At 50.6% G+C, this 16,177-nt stretch overlaps 1 protein-coding gene and 1 long non-coding RNA gene across 2 annotated transcripts; one reads left to right on the top strand and one right to left on the bottom strand.

Moving 5' to 3' along the window:
• The first annotated feature begins 3 nt into the window (after positions 1 to 3).
• LOC123478407 (uncharacterized) lies at positions 4 to 9,002 on the top strand. The gene is made up of 4 exons (XR_006653603.2): positions 4 to 85; positions 405 to 863; positions 5,325 to 5,427; positions 7,155 to 9,002. It is a non-coding gene; the product is annotated as an uncharacterized lncRNA (long non-coding RNA).
• Positions 2,603 to 13,620, bottom strand: KCNK6 (potassium two pore domain channel subfamily K member 6). Its single transcript, XM_045185392.2, has 3 exons — positions 13,175 to 13,620; positions 5,616 to 6,011; positions 2,603 to 5,432 (listed from the first exon to the last, which is right to left on the bottom strand). Exons 1-3 carry the CDS (start codon positions 13,494 to 13,496, stop codon positions 5,209 to 5,211), a joined length of 942 nt encoding a protein of 313 aa, XP_045041327.2. The 5' UTR covers positions 13,497 to 13,620; the 3' UTR covers positions 2,603 to 5,208.
• Positions 13,621 to 16,177: the final 2,557 nt, after the last annotated feature.

Below are 16,177 nucleotides of genomic sequence, written 5' to 3'. Positions count from 1 at the left end.
GCCCCTTCTCAGAGACCCCGTCTTTGCCTCTCGTTCTCTCCTCGCCCTGCACCTTCTCCTCGTTCCACGCCGGGCTACCTTGCAGGTCAGCGCCTCCTCGATCTTCACCTTTCCGAACCGCGACACCTTCTCGTCCCAACCCTATCTCTTCACCATCGCTATCCATGCCTTGGACAACAACGGGCTCTACGCCCGGCATCTTTTAGCCCCGCCTCTACTCATAGCATCTCTTAGTCGTTCCCTGCCTCTCGCGCCGCATTTCTTTGCCAGTCCCATCCTCTGCCGGGTCCCTCCGCTCTCTTCCCGTTCCCGGCCTCTCCCACTCTCCTCCCTTACCCCCCGCATCCCTCCCTGGGATGGCACCTGGCACCTCACTCTTCTCCCCGCCCCGCGGTGCCACTTAGGTAAAACCGGCCAACCGTCACTTGCCGTCTCCAGTCGCGACCCACGTACCCGGCCTCAAAATGGCCGCCCGCGCTTCCACAACCGTCTTCCGCCTTTCTCGAGGCTCGCCCGCCTCGCGTGCCTGTCTCCAGGGTAACGAGCAGCCCACCAAGCTCCTGGGGCACACGAGGGAAGAGAAGGCGAAGCGCAACAGCCAGGCGTGCTGGGGCCTGGCCGGCTTAGGGTGCTGGAGACAAAGTTTGTGATACCTGTGCGTCCTTCTAGCCAATCAGGCTTTTATATAAAAAATTCTACACCTAAAAGAAGAAAAAGTTTGGTCTTCTTGGGGGAATTAATCTGACTGCAAGTTAACACTCTTCTACAAAACGAGGACAAAAGCAACCATTGTGTATGTACAGTGATTGTGGCGAGTCAGTAAGGTGACACGTGAAGAGTTACCTGGCACAAATAAATATTCAGTAAGTTAATTTTCATTTATAGTCTAACATTAAGGACTCAGATCATGGCTTTTTGATGAACTGCAGAGATGACTTTCTGCTAAACTTGTAGTTTTCCAACTTCAGCATGTGTTAGACTCGCCAGAAAAGCTTGTTAAAACAGGTTGTTGGGATCCATTCCCAGTTTTTGATTCAGTAGGTCTGCGGTGGGGCTTGAAAACTTGTTCTTCTAGCACGTAGCCAGGTGTGAGGACAGAAAAATGAAATTTCCTCCCACCTTTCTAAGTTCTTCTGGCTAGGCTAATGATCAAATTAATGAGACAGATTAACAGGGAAAAAATGTCACAAGTTTATTACAGGTGTACATGCGGGGGTGCCTCAAGACAGGAGACCCAAAGAGGCTTTGGGCAGTTGAGGTTTTTGTGTGAGGTTCTGCCCTAGCCATTATGGAGCTAAGGAGAACTGAGGGAGGGGGTTGTGTTTTGGGATTTAAAAGGCAGGAAGGCAATTCACATGGGGATAGAAAAGCAATTTGTTGGGCCATATTTAACAAAGGGACACAGAGAGGACTTTGATCAAATGAGCCTTTCTAGGTTCCTCCCTGTCTGTCACACCTGGTTCATATTAAACTAGTTACCTATGATGGTAGATAGCTCCTCTCCTGGTGCAGTTCCTCTATCCTTTCTAACAATAACCAGCTTGATATTTCAAAATCCCCAAATCATATTTTGACGTAGTAATCTTTGGTCCCCCTCACCAAGGGGGTGATTTTGAGGTGATGCTGATACTGATAATATGGGGACCACACATAGCAACCAGTGCTCTAAAACCTCCCGTGTCTCCCCAGCACCGCAGGGAAACCTCCAAAGTTGGTTTCCAGGATCATGCATAATTTCATGCCTGTTGGCCTTCCAGTCCAACTCATCTCTTTTCTCCCTACACACCTGAGTAGCTCACAGCCTAGTCACACGGAGCAAGTTAAGTTCCTGGATGAGGCATGCTTTTTCTCCTCCGGACTGCACGTGTTTTAGCACTTCCTGAAACACTTTTCTCTACTTTGTCAGTGGCTGACCACTTTCTTTCCCTGGAGTCTTTGTGATATGACCAGCCCCTCCCTCCCCTGACCATGCTAGGCCATATAACCATCTAGGACTGGGTCTTTGTTTCCCACAGAATCACAGGCTCTGGGATGACAGGGCCTAGGGCTTTCTGTCACTCTTGTTCCCAACTCTGTTCAACACAGAACAGGTATTCTATGTAAATGAACAGCCAATGGATGTCTAGGCTCCCCACCTCTAGCCCACCCCACAGGCCAGGGAGGAGTGACTTTATCTGAGAGAATAAACTCAGCAGCTGTGTACCTGAGCCCTTCTAGATTCCCGAACAGAATCAGAGTCAGGGGTCTTCTCATGGCACCCCCGCTCAGAAATACAGCCCCATCTGGGGGAGGTGCCTTTGTGAGACCTTGATGCACAAGGTGTACCCTGCAGCATCCTTTATGCCAGACACTGCCAACCACCCACGTGTCCATTAGGGAAATGTTGGAATAATTTATGGGATGTGTGTCCTAGAGGAGGCACTGCAGACATTAAAAAGGTATGGGACCTACTTGTGCATCTCTGGATTGATCCATGAATTACACTGGGTTGGTGAAAAAAACCAAGGTGCAGAAATGAGAATAATATTAGAAAAAGTGTATAAAATTATATATGCATATATGTACAACATATATTATAAAAATCAAAGTGCAGAAATGATGGTAATAATGATTAGCCAACATTTTATTGAACACCAGACACTGTTCTGAGAGCTTTACAGATATCAAGTTGCTTAATTTTCTAACAAATTGATGAGGTAGGTGCTGTTAACCTCCCATTTCACAGACTGGCAAACTCCGGCACAGGGAGGCGAAATCACATGCCTTGGCTGGGAGTGACAGAGCTCAGATTTATTATACCCAGGGACTTTGCCTCCAGAGTCTGTAATGGGAACCGCCTCACCACACTAGTTACCACTTGTGTAGAGTGAAAGAAAAATGCCACATATACACACACATGTATATTGCTGGTACTTGCCTGGAAGGAGACCTGAGAAATCAGTCAACACAACCTGAGTGCTGGAGACTGACTTTCCATTATACACTCTTTAGTAGCTTTTGAATTCTCAGCATGCACTTTTTTTTTTCTTTTAAAGTCATCAAAGAACAGGGTCTGATTTCTTTTTCTAGAGGAATTTGGAAGTAGAAGTGATGAGTGGAAGTCAAAACAAGTACCTCCGTCAAAAGCGGGGGAAACAATTGCCTCCCCAGCCAGCTGCTGACTTCAGCAGCAAAGTTGACAAGGACTGGGGTGAAGAGGCAGACAACTAGGAAGCTGAGAAAGAGCTAGACAGCAGATGTTTCCGAGCTCCCATGGGACAATGTGACCAACCCAAACCTTGCTCAAATCCCAGTTTTGCACTTCCTGTGTGACCTTGGGCAAATTATTTAACCTCTCTGGGTCTCCTTTCCTCAGTTGGCTTTGGTTCCCACAACTGTCTCTAGCCTCAACCACTCCAAGCCCCAGCCCTGGGGGTTTTGTAATCTCCTAATACTTTCTCCTGGGTGTCTTTAGTCCCTCACGCCCTGTTCCAAACTAGCCTCAGCATCACCCATCTAACCTGTTCTTTCTCTGAACTCCCCATCTCAAGGGCAGCTGACCATTCCTTGGGGCCCTTCCCTGTCATTGTCTACCTCCCACCCAAGTCTATAAGGCCTACGGCCTGTCCACTTGACCTCCTGAGCATCCCTCCACCTGTACCTCCTGCTGTTTGCCCTTCCCAGCCCTATTGCCTCCTGCCTTGTTCCTGCCCTAGCCTTCTCTGGGCACCCAGCCTTTGTCTCCCCCTCTAATCTACATCCACAGAGAAGCCAGGGGGGATCTTCTTAAGGCACAAACCTAACCATGACCCTCACCTGCTCAAAAACCCTTCCATGACTCTCTAGTATCCTCAAGAAAGAAGCTAAGTTTCCCAAGCTGGTCATTTAGAGAAGCTTAACAGGTGCCCGTGTCAACCACCCTGCCCTGCTTCCCCTATTCACTCCATACTCATCACAGAAGCTGGTGTCCAACATGCTTTCCAACCTCCACGCCTTTGCACGCATGGTTTCTCCTGCCTGGAATGCCCTCCCCATGCACTTTCCCTTGTATAGTATCAAGGCCCAGCTAAAATGCCACCTCCACAGGGCTTGAAAGAGGTAGCAGCTTGGCAGTTGGGACTGTGGCAGTAACTGCTATTACTGATATACCATTTCTGGAGGGAGTAAACAGAAAATCAATGACCTTCTAGCTCTGTGTCTAAGACAAGGGACCTCCCCTGCCCGTGCCTCAGTTTCTTCATCTGTGAAAAGGGCATGATAATATTGTCTTCCTCATATATGTAAAGTACCCAGGACAGGGCCTGGCCAAGAAAAGCATCGCAGAATAACTTGGCAAGCTCTGTGAAGTCATCTTGTGAAGTGAGTACTGTTATTATTGCCATGTGACAGATGAGGGACTGAGAATCTCAAGGAAAATGACTGCCCAAGGAGATGGGCAGTATGCAACTAGCTGGGATTTGCGCCCAAGCACGCTGGCTCCAGAGCCCACACAATATACACTTTGTGCTCGGTAGATGGGGACAGCTGATACAATAATGTCATGGCTAAGAACAGTGCCTTCTGTGCCATTTGGATCCAGACAGGGATTCTGTTTCCAGAGTGGGGCCCAGCCACCTTGGCCATTACTGTGTGTCTAGCACTGCCCAGCAGAGAAGAGAGGGTTTGAGATGAATTAATTACAGGGTGGGGCAAAAGTAGGTTGACAGTTGTGAATATACGAAAGTTTATCCTTGTGTTATTATTTATTCACTGTACTATTTTCCATACCAACAACCATAAACCTACTTTTGCTCTACCCTGTATTCTTTCTACTCCACAGATAAGGAAATCAAGGCTCAGAGAGAGCTGTCACTTGTCCATGGTGTAGTGACCAATTGATCTAGTGCCCGAAATGAGGTCTGAGTCCAGAGTCTGGTAGAACCATAGACAGTAAGTTACTGAGAGAAGCAGATGGAATAAAAGAGTGAGAAACAGAGACAGTGAGAGGGAAAGACAGAAACGGTAAGAAAGCCAGAGGCACAGAATGTGGGGGAGATGAGAGTAGGGACCAGAAGAGCAAGATAATGCAGGTGCCAGGAGAGCCCAGGACAGGTACGACAAAGGATGAACAGTTGGTGGCAGGGTGCTCACGAGCACTGGCATGTGCCTAGGATGGTCTAGTACATCAGCTCACCATGTGGCCCCTCAGCCACAGGCCAGTTCCATCCAGCCTCAAGGTGCCTGTCCAAGCTACCTGGGGATAGAGGCATAGTCGGTGTGGCGGCTGGTGGTGAGTTGCTGGTGTGGTTCTGAGTGGGGGCCCAGAATGTCTACCCGATCGTCCTCATCCTCATTTATGCTGGCAGGGCATGGACTGGGCAGCAGGATGAGCTCTGTGAGGCCGTGAAGGTCGGACACATGGCGGACAGTCTGCAGCACCAGAACCATGATGACCAGGCCCAGGAAGAGGTAGGCTGCAGAGACAGCACAGGGGCCATGGGTGGACTCAGACCCCAGGCAGGGCTAAAGGACTACCAGACCCCCTGGGATGGGGCTGTGGCCCTCAACTTCCCTCTCAGACAGGCCAAGTTCCCCTCAGAACGCCCAGGACAAGGTCACGCCCCTGCCCTCTGTCCCGAGCCGGCCACCCCACTCACCTGTGACTAGCACCTTGTAGAGGGCCCGGTAGGGCTGGTTGGGGGCTTCCCCGGGCACATAGTCACCCAGGCCAATGGTGGACAGAGAGATGAAGCAGAAGTAGAAGGCATCCAGGAAGCTCCAGGACTCCTCAAGGTAGGCAAAGACTGCAGCTGGCACCAGGAAGCAGATGGTCACCACGATCACCAGCAGAACCACCAGGTGCCAGCGGGCTGCCCGCCGGGAGGCCCAGCCCCAGCGTGTGCTCAGCCAGGACAGGGGTGCATGGGTCAGCAGCAGTGACAGGTGCTGGGCTGAGGCAGTCAGCAGCAACATGGTGGCTGGCACGCCCAGGAGCGCAAAGGCAATGGAAAAGGCCTTGCCCGCATCAGTCAGTGGCGTCGTGTACCCATAGCCTGCGGAAGTGATGAGGAAATTCATCTGCCCATTTGGCACCCCCACTTGGGGGTCTGTGGCAGCCTTAGACTAAGACCTAATTACACCCCTGAATCTGTCCCCCCACGCCCATTCTCTCATCTCCAGTAGTGGCACCTCCATCCTTCTGACTGCTCAGGACAGGTGACTTAGCCTCATCCTTGACTCCCTTATCACTCACACCCACTTTCTGTCAGTGAATCACATTGTGTCAAATTTCAAATAGATCCCAAATCCACCCACCCCACCCCAACATCTACCCCAGTAGTCTCCTCCCTGGCCCCCCTATTCCCCCAACCCTTGCTCCCACAGTCTGTTGCCCTCCCATGCAGGCAGATGGGCGCTGTGAACACCAGTCTGAACTCATGTCCCTCCCCTACTCAGAGCCCTCCTGTGGTTCCATCCCACTCAGGTGAAAGGACAAAGTCCTCATTGTGACCCACAAGGCCCCACATAATCCAGCAGGGAAGTACACTCCCACCCCAGGACCTTTGCACTGCCTGTTCTTTCCCCGTGGAACACCCTTCCCTCAGGTATCCACGGGGTTCTCTTCCCTCTTCTTCAGGTCTTTGTTCAAATATCACCTCAGTGAGGTTTTCCCTGACCACCATATATTTAATTGTTACACCCTCTTATCCAACTCTTTTTTGGGGGGAGGGGGTGTTTTCATAGCATTTAACACCTTCTAGCAAACTATATGGTTTACTTATTTGGTTATTATCTGTCTCCCTCTTTTGAGTGCCATCTCCAGGAGAGCAGGGACTTCCATCTATTTTGTTCACTGCTATAGTCCTGGTATCCGGCACAGAGTGGGCACTCAGTCAATTGTTGAAATAATAAATGAAGCATGCAGGCTCCAGTCTGGCTCCCTCTACTCTCAAATGGGTGTGTCAAGCCCCACTGAGCTCCTGGAGGGCCTGAGAACACAGGACCATGGGTGTAAGTTCTGCAGACAGAAACATGATACAGGGGAATTCAGGTGTAGGTGAGACTGGCTCACTGTGGCAATGTGTCATTTAAAATCTCTTTATTTCCCAAATAAATCAACCCAAAAGTTCAGAGATACGATGGGGGTGGTAACGGACCTTGTTTACGTTGACAGTAACATGTTTTTACCCAAACAGAGCAGATCCAGCCCTATGCTCAATAATAATGTGTGGAGTCATGCATATGAACACATCTTCCATACAAAAGGATCCTGTTTTTAGATACTCAAAGAATCGACAGCAGGGGCTCGATGAGATACCTGTACACCCATGTTCATAGCAGCATTATTCACAACAGCCAAAAGGTGAAAGCAACCCAAGTGTCCATCCATGCATGAATGGATAAACAAAATGTCAATATGGACAATGGAATATTATGCAGCGTTCTGAAGGAAGGAAACTCTGACACGTGCTACAACATGAATGGACCTTGAGGATATTATGCTAAGTGAAAAAGTCAGTCACAGACAGACAAATACTGTATCACTCCACTTATATGAAGTACTTAGAGTAGTCAAATCATAGAGACACAAAGTAAAATGATGGTTGCCGGGGATGAGGAGAGGGGTGGGTGGGGAGTTGGTCTTAAAGGGTATAGTTTCAGTTTTGCAAGATGAAAATTGTTCTGGAGATGAATGCTGGTGATGATTGCACAACAACATAAATGGACTTGATTCAATGAAAGGCACACTTAAAAGTGGCAAAGATGGTGGATTTTACATGTATTTTACCATAATAAAAAAATTGAGGACTTCCAGCCAAGATGGAGGCATAGGTAGATATGCTTTACTCCCTTGCACAACCAAAAGAAGGACAACAACCAATCTAAAAACAAAACCACCAGAAATGCCAGAAAATTGAACCGTATGGAAGTCCAACAACGAAGGAGTTAACAAAGAAATATTCATCTAGACTGGTAGGAGGGGCAGAGATGGCAGCCTGGGCAGAGAGATGTACCACAAGGCTGTGAAAAAAAACTTCCCCAGTCTGGCAAAGGAAATAGACTTCCAGGAAGCCCAGGAAGCTCAGAGAGTCCCAAAGAAATTGGATCCAAAGAGGAACACACCAAGACACATCATAATAAATTAGTCAAGTTGAAAGATGAGAGAATCTTAAAAGCAGGAAGAGAAAAGGAGACAGTTACCTACAAAGGAGTTCCCATAAGACTATCAGCTGATTTCTTAAAAGAAACCTTACAGGCAAGAAGGGGCTGGAAAGAAGTATTCAAAGTCATGAAAGGCAAGGACCTACACCCAAGATTGCTCTATCCAGCAAAACTATCATTTAGAATGGAAGGGAAGATACTTTCCATATAAGGTCAAGTTAAAGGAGTTCATCATCACCAAGCCCTTATTATACGAAATGTTACAGGGACTTATCTAAGAAAAAGAAGAAGATCAAAACTATGAACAGTAAAATGACAATAAACTCACAACTATCAACAACTGAACCTAAAAACCAAAACCAAAAACAAACTAAGCAAACAACTAGAACAGGAACAGAATCACAGAAATGGAGATCACATGGAGGGTTATCAGTGGGGAGGAGGAGGGGAGAATGGGGGAAAAGATACTGGGAATAAGAAGCATGAATGGTAGGTACAAAATAGACAGGGGGAAGTTAAGAATAGTATAGGAAATGGAGAAGCCAAAGAACTTATATGTATGACCCTCGGATGTGAACTAAGGGGCAGGGTGGGGGGAATGCTGGTGGGAGGGGGGTACAGGGCGGAGGGGCATAAAGGGGAGAAAAAATGGGACAACTGTAATAGTATAATCAATAAAATATACTTTAAAAAAATTGAGGAAGCCCTGACCATTGTGGCTCAGTTGGCTGGAGTGTTGTCCCATAATCAAAAGGTTGCAGGTTCAATTCTCAGTCAGAGCACATGCCTAGGTTGCGGGTTCGAGTCCTAGTCCGATTAGATGAGGCAACTAATTCACGCTTCTCTCTTGCATTGATGTTTCTTGCTCTCCCTTCCTCTCTTTCTAAAAGCAATGAAAAAAGGTCCTCGGGTGAGAGAAAAAATAATGAAGTAAAAAAATTGGGGAAAAATTAAAAGGACTCTGGTTTTTGCTGGACACCACATGGGCAGCTGGAATAAAGACATTCCCCCCTCTCTTTCAGCTAGGTATAATTGGAATAATTTCTGGCCAATGAGATATATATGAAAGCAAACATGGCCCTGGCTGGTGTAGCTCTGTGGATTGAGTACCAGTCTGCGAACCAAAGGGTGGCCAGTTCGATCCCCAGTCAGGGCACATGCCTGGATTGCAAGCCAGATCCCCAGTAGGGGGTGCACGAGGCAACTGCACACTGACGTTCTCATCTTCTCTTTCTCCCTTCCTTTCCCTCTCTCTAAAAATAAGTAAATAAAATCTTTTTTTTAAAAAAAGAAGCAAACAACTCCAGGAAGTGTCCTTAAAGATTGGGAGTTGCCTATCTTCCTTCTTTCCTCCCTCTTCCTGCTGGCTGAACACAGACAGAAAAGCTGAAGTTGAGCAGCCATCTCGGACATGAGGTGACCCTGCACAGATGCACTATGGAGGAACAAAGGTGCTCTGACTGTGCAGCACCATTCCGGTCTTGCACTGACTACAATGAATGTGAGCAAGAAGTAAATTTCCATCTTATTTAAGCAACTATTATTCAAGGTTTTTCATTTAAGGCTTCAACTCTCACTAATACAAAGATTGTGATGGAAAAACCCCAGCAGCCTGGCTGAAATGGCAGGTTTGTAAATCATACAAAATCCTTATAAACAGAAAAATCAGAGTTAAGAATAGAATGGGGGATGGGAGTCTCAACTTGCTACTCCAAAGAATGAAGTCCAAATCAGTTTTTTTGCCATTTATTCCTTGTATGGCCTTGGCCATGTGACTTTCCTCTCTGAGCTTATTGCCTCAGAGTCCTGCAAAAAGGGCTCATCAGCAATGCCGTTCTCAGAGGCAACAGTAATGATCCTACCCGGTTCAGATGAGGCGTAGCACCCAACAAGACATAAAAAGAGTCACCATGGCAGTCATGCTCAGTCCGGTTTGCTGACTCCTCCACCCCTGGCCTCAATTGCAGCAAGGCTGCCTGCATCAGCTCCAGGCCTCAGGTCTTCCTCAGAGGACCTGGGCCTATGACAAGACCAAGGAGGCATGGGAGAGGTCTCTCTGACAGATGTTTGGTTTTCTGTTTCTCAGATACATTCAGAGCTCCAGGCTTCCCTAACAATGAAAACAGAGGCTCAGAAAACCTGTTCTTATCCCCAGCCCTTCAAACTGACAAAGACTCCCTCCTGACCAACTTTAGTTATGCTCCTCTGAGCCCTCTTCTTGGCCAAGTTTTATCAGGAACTCTAAGTTAGTTTAGGGAGAATCTCCCCACTTTTGGTATCTGATCACATTCCTCATCCTCTACCCTTGAGAGCTGAGGACTGGGCCTGTCTTTCGTAACAATCCCATTAAGCCAGTAAAGAAGAATCCCCCTACCAGCCTGCCTGTCACCTCTTAGTCCCGCCCACTAATCCCCTCCCTCTGCTCTCTGCTCTACACCTCCAGCTGCCTTTGCTATATTCACAGTTGAGTTCAGTCTCTCTCCCCTACTGCAATAACTTACCATTTTTAACAAGTGTTCAAGTGATTTTTCTTTTACAATATGCACACATCACTCTTCATCACGCAGGCCTAAGAGGTAGTGTGGTGTGTTGGTTAAGAGCATGGGACTCTAAGGCCTGATGGCCTGGGTTCAAATTTTCCTAGTTGTATAGCCCTAGGTAAGTTGTCCAGCCTCTCTGGGTCTCCATTTCTACTGGTGAAAAAATAAGGCCACTAACGGTATCCACCTCACAAGGCTACTGTGCTGATTGAGTTAAAGCCTGTAGGTGGCAAGTCCTCTACCAGGTTTCACTATTACTGTGAAGTGGGGAGTGTTTTATCCCCTTTTATAGAGGAGGGAGGACACTGAGGCCTAGAGCTGAGCAGTGGCTGAGCAGGGGTCTGAACCCAGGCTGTGCCTGCCTTTGTTTGGCCTCCTCACCTGTCCCATCTGGGACGACTTCTCATAAACCAGGATCTGGGAGGAGGTTGATGGAGACACTCACATGACCCAGTGAAGCCCAGGAACAGGTTGGGCAGGCCCAGCCAGCAGAACAGAGTATGAGAGGAGCACCTAGCCCTGCTGCCCATGCCTTGGTTTGCTGGCCTGCACCATGGGATAGCTACTGCAGGCAGGGAGGAGGAGTTAAGAGTTTGGGCTAGGCTTGCTGGAGACCCCACCTCCCACCAACCCCCAGCCCCAATTTCAAGCAAAGGGAGAAAGAGGAAGTTTGGGGGAGGGGATGTAGAAGGACCAGCAGAGACTGACAACAGGGGTTTCTCAGGTCTGCTGGGTGCTGGGGTGGGAAGTTGATGAGTAGGTCTGGGAGCAGGGGTTGGTCCCACCTGAGGAGGCTGGTTTCAGAGAAAGGGATTTGGGGAGTGGGTAATCCAAATTCAAAGGCCAGTGTCCTGGTTTGAAATGGATCCTGGTTTGGAGCTGGGTCTTGGGTCCTGGGTGCAGAGTAAAGAGAGGACAGGCACCAGCGGGGACATTTTCTGGATCACAAATAGGATTGGGAGGGGAATCCTCAGTTGGAGGGGGTTTGGAGCCCCAGGGTGCCTGAGGGGACAGGATGATGGGACAGGGTGGGTGTCTCAGGTCCTGCCTGTGCACGTAAAGGGTAGAAAGTGGTAATGGTCTTGAGTGGACACTAGGTAAGGGCTCTGGGGTGCAGAGGCCTGGAGTATCCTTGGTAGAGGGGAGAATTTCAGATCCAAGGCAGGCTGGGGTGGTGCTGGGTTATACAGGGAGCTCCCGCTGTGGGTTTAGAGACCAGAGGGGATCCAGGTGCCCAGGAGATTCCCTTTCTTGGGAAATCCAAGTTGGGATGGGGTGGGGGCTGAGGGGGTTGGTGCCTCGGTGCAGGGGTAGCAGGTGCAAAGAGGTAGCAGGTCCCTAGGCTGGTAACTGGTATCATGGGGGGGGCGGGGGGGGGGGAGGTATTCTGCTCCCAATGACAGTGTGTGGAGGGCGCTGGGGTCCCTGATAGGAGGTCCAGGTGGGTCTGGGGCTCTTGCTGAGGGGAGTCAGGGTCCAGAGAGTGTTGAGTCTCAACCAGGGGTTCTCAGCTTCAAAGAGGCCCCCATGGGGAGTCCTTGGTTTGAAAAGCAGTAGGGGTTTTGCTGGAGTCAGTTTTGGATTGGAGGCAAGGGAGTCCTGGCTGGGGGGCTTCTGGAGGGTGGTCTAGCTCCCTCCACAGTGGGTCTCTTTCACACATCGAATTAGGGGCTGCTAAAATGGAAGTTCCAAGTTCAGAGAAAGCCAAAGTGTCTCTTATTGGGAGAAGACCTGCATTGAGGGCTCCTCAATACAGAGGAGATGTCAAGGTGGACTGGGGTGCGAGGAAGCGCCCTGTGTCTGGAGTCAGGGCTTACCTGCTGGGGAATGTGAGAATGTGGAAGGGCAGGGGACAGATCCACGGGAGTGGACATCTCAGAGGGGAGCCCCCAGTCCTGGCTGAGGGATCTCTAATGGCAGTAAAGTCTTTAGCAATGGCACCCTCAGAGGGTCTGGAGATTTAGGGTTCTCACCTGGGCACCAGGGCCAGGAGGAGGTCGGGCTAGGGCTTCCCAAGGGGTGTCCCGGAAGGACATATCTGGACAGCATTCTGAGCCCAGAGAGAAGGACAGAGGTCCTTAGTGGCTAAGATCCGGGTCCAGAGAGGGTGAGGGTCTCAGGTCCAAGATCCCAGGTCCCTGCTGAAAGTCTCTGAGGCCCAAAGAGAACTGGACGGGCCCAGGTTTCCAACGGGCTCAAGGCAGAGTAATGACGTCCCAGATGCTCCCTGGAAAGTATTCTGAGTTCGGCCCTAGTGCGGGAGGGAACTGGGGGATTTCCTGCTGGGGGGAGAGGCTTGGATGGGGGCTTCCCGGGGTGGGGGTGGGGCAGATCCCACGACTGTGGAGCCCGGGTTCTCTGGGTTTTTGAGGGGATCCTAGGGCCAGAGCGGAGTGCAGTGATCCGCTGGAGTAAGGCTGTTTCGTGAGGGCTCCCAGGTGACCCTGGGGACGAGAACAAGGTGAGGGTCTTGGGTCCTCGCTGGCTTGGGGATTGGGGCGACGCTCACGTACCCACGGTGGTGACCAGTGTGCTGGCGAAGAAGAGAGCAGAGGCAAAGTCCCAGGCGGGGTCCGAGGCATTAGCGGGCCCCGAAGCGTTGGCGAGGGCAGCACGCCCCAGCCGCCCGGCCGCCAGCACCCGCTCCACGAAAGCATCCAGGGCGGGGGCGGCCAAGCACGGGCTTCGCCGCAACAGCTGCTCCCGCAGCATCTCCAGCTCCGCGCGGAGCCGAGCCTCATGCGGACCCTCCAGACGTGCCATCAGCAGCGCGCCCAGCCCCAGGTACGCGGCGTAGAAGGCCAGGGCGCCCGCCAGGAGCGCGCCCCGCCGCATGGCGCTCCCCCGCCCACAGGCTCCCCGCTGGCTGCTAGACGAGCCCCGCCGCCCAGCTGACGTGGCCCCGGCCTTCCGACAGCCGGGTGCCCCGCTTCAGTTCCGGGAGTGCTCCAGGAGCGGCCGCCAGCGACCCAAAGAGGAACCAGAAGATAAAGGGAAGGGGCGGGGGTGGAGGAGCGCCCCGCCTCTGAGAAACTGAGGCACGCCCCACCGCCAGGTGTCAATACCGAGAGGGTGGAGCTCAGCGCTCCGGGACAGTGGGGGAAAATGGGATGGAAGGGGTTGGGGCATTCCGCCTTTCTTTCCATCCCTTTCCTCTCTGCCTCCCAGGCGTCCCGATTCCTTAAGTCAGAGTCTGAACTCTCTTTTCCGGTAGTGGACCTAGAAGTCGCACCCAACTCCTCCAGGCCATCGCCCATGTCTGCGAAGATTGTGCTTTGCATCCAGCTGAGGGGGCAAGGGGACAAATTGACATCCAGTCCTCGCTCCATTCGTCAAATCGTGTGCTCTGGAGTGGAGTTGCCTCCGCTGGAGGGGAGGTCTATCTAAATCACAACACAGAAGCAGTGTCCCCTTGTGGGGATCTTTTTCTTAAAATATTTTATTTATTTATTTTCAGAGAGAGGGGAAGGGAGGAAGAGAGGAAGAGAAACACCGATGTGAGAAACACCCATCGGTTGCCTCTCATGCATGCCCCAACGGGGACCGAACCTCAATGGGCATGTGCCCTGACCAGGAATGGAACCGGCGCCCCTTTGCCTTGCGGGAGGAGACCCAACCAACTGAGCCACACAGGTCAGGGCAGGCGCCAGAGTGGGGATCTTCAGCTCTTCACCAAGTCTTTGTTCAGCACTCTGTGCTGGGCCGTTTGCTGAGTGAGGTTGGGGACACAGCAGTGACCAAGACAGTTCTGAAACCTACCCTCAGAGGGCTCCCAACACTTCAACAGAACGACAGCCCAGAGGGAAGCACAGGAAGAGTGACCAGAGTTGAGACGGTGGATGCCTAGAGGAGAGTGGAGCCCAGAGGAAGCCACTGACACAGCTTCTGGGAGATCAAGAGAGCTTCCAGAGAAAGGAAATAATATGAGGTGAGACGTGAAGGAAGAACAGGAATGAGGCAGGGTCTCTTTTCCAGGCAGAACCACAGATCCACACCTCCACTGAAAGGGAATTGTTCCTTCCCAAAGGGAATTGTTTCCCCTGTACATTTCTCCACATCCCACTCCAGCTGGAACTCAGCACCCTCTATGACTGCCTTCCGCAAGGCAGACCAGAGACCTGACCACATCTGACTGGCAGATGAGTGGGGCTGGTGGCCCAACTCAGACACCCCCAGCTGGTTCTATTTATAAAACTGTGGCAGCTCTTGGGAAGAGCCCAACTTGGGACTGAGAACTCACAGGAAGAGACGCCTGATAATACAACAGTAACAGTAGGGGCCAGTGATAAAAGGCTTCAATATGTCAGGCCTCTGTGGACACATGAGGTTGTATTGAAACCTCAACCCCTCTTCTACTACTCCCATTAAACAGATGAGAACTTGTAGGCTTAAAAATTTAGTAGTCACAAAACTGGTAAGGTGTGACTTATGTGATCACGAGGTGAGCAGAAAGCCAAAATACTTACTTCTCTAATAAAAAAAATATTCACGGAAGAATTTTTAAAAGACTGGAAAGCTGAGGATGAGAAAATGCTGGTGGAGCCCAAGGACAGATGCCAGAAGAGGAACGTGGACACCTCACTCCCAAAAAAAGCCTGCAACTAAGCCATGACTCATAACTGAGAGGCCAGAGCAGCCCTCAAGGTCCCCAAAAGACAATGTCTCAGAGGAGGAAAGGGAAAGCCACAGTGACAGTCACTTGCTGACATCCTTCCGGAATGCTATCACTGCCCAGAAGTCACTTCTACCATTATTTCTGCCTGAGATAAGTGGAGGAGAGTGAGGGACAGAGAAGGGGGGGCTGAGAGGAAGGGAAAGGGGGAGACCTGGAGAGATACGTGGAGAGACTGAGGGACAAAGAGAGGAAAGACTAAGGAAGCCTAATTCTCAGGGTTCCTTACTTTCAGATGTGCCTGTGTGTGCTATGAGTTGCTGGGGGATGTAGTTTTTTTGGAGGACTGGGAAAGCCAGGTTGCAACGCAAAACATTTTTATGATTTTCTGGGGAAACGTCTAGAGATATCTTCCTCTTGGACACCTTGGTTCTTACTACCGGACTTGCCGAGTGTCCTTTTCTCACTCTACACGTTCACGTCAATAACTAATTTCTGCAGGCTTATAACTGTCAGAGTCCGGACCACTCCGTTGAGCCCTCGGGAACCCTCCTTCCCTGCTCCACGCTCTTCCTTAGTTCCAACTGGCTCTCATTGAACCAAATTGAGCGTCTGTCGTTAGAGAACTCCATTTCCCATCGGCCTCTTCGCTCGACACCTACATTTCCCGTCATGCACTACAGACCTACATCTAGGATTGTTTCCCCTGCCCCGCCCTCCTGCTGCTCCAGTCTTGAGTCTAGGCTTACCTTACGGGCCTCCACTCCTCCCCTCTTACCCACAGCCAATTCGTCCAGCCCTCTGCAAGCGGCCCTGGCTCCAGAACGATCGTATCGCCCATTGGCTGTTGCGTAGCCGGTAGGGCGTGGCTACGGAAGCCGGGCGGGCATATTTCAATCGTGGC

Source organism: Desmodus rotundus, chromosome 12 (genome assembly GCF_022682495.2).
Source record: "Desmodus rotundus isolate HL8 chromosome 12, HLdesRot8A.1, whole genome shotgun sequence".
NCBI lineage: Eukaryota > Metazoa > Chordata > Mammalia > Chiroptera > Phyllostomidae > Desmodus > Desmodus rotundus.
This window is presented reverse-complemented; position numbering and strand designations above follow the sequence as displayed.

Coding starts and splice junctions, on each gene's coding strand:
- KCNK6 (XM_045185392.2), bottom strand. CDS start 13,496: ATGCGGCGGGGCGCGCTCCTGGCGGGCGCCCTGGCCTTCTACGCCGCG. Junction 6,012..13,174: donor CACACTGGTCACCACCGTGG/GTACGTGAGCGT, acceptor TCACTTCCGCAG/GCTATGGGTACACGACGCCA. Junction 5,433..5,615: donor CTACAAGGTGCTAGTCACAG/GTGAGTGGGGTG, acceptor CTGTCTCTGCAG/CCTACCTCTTCCTGGGCCTG.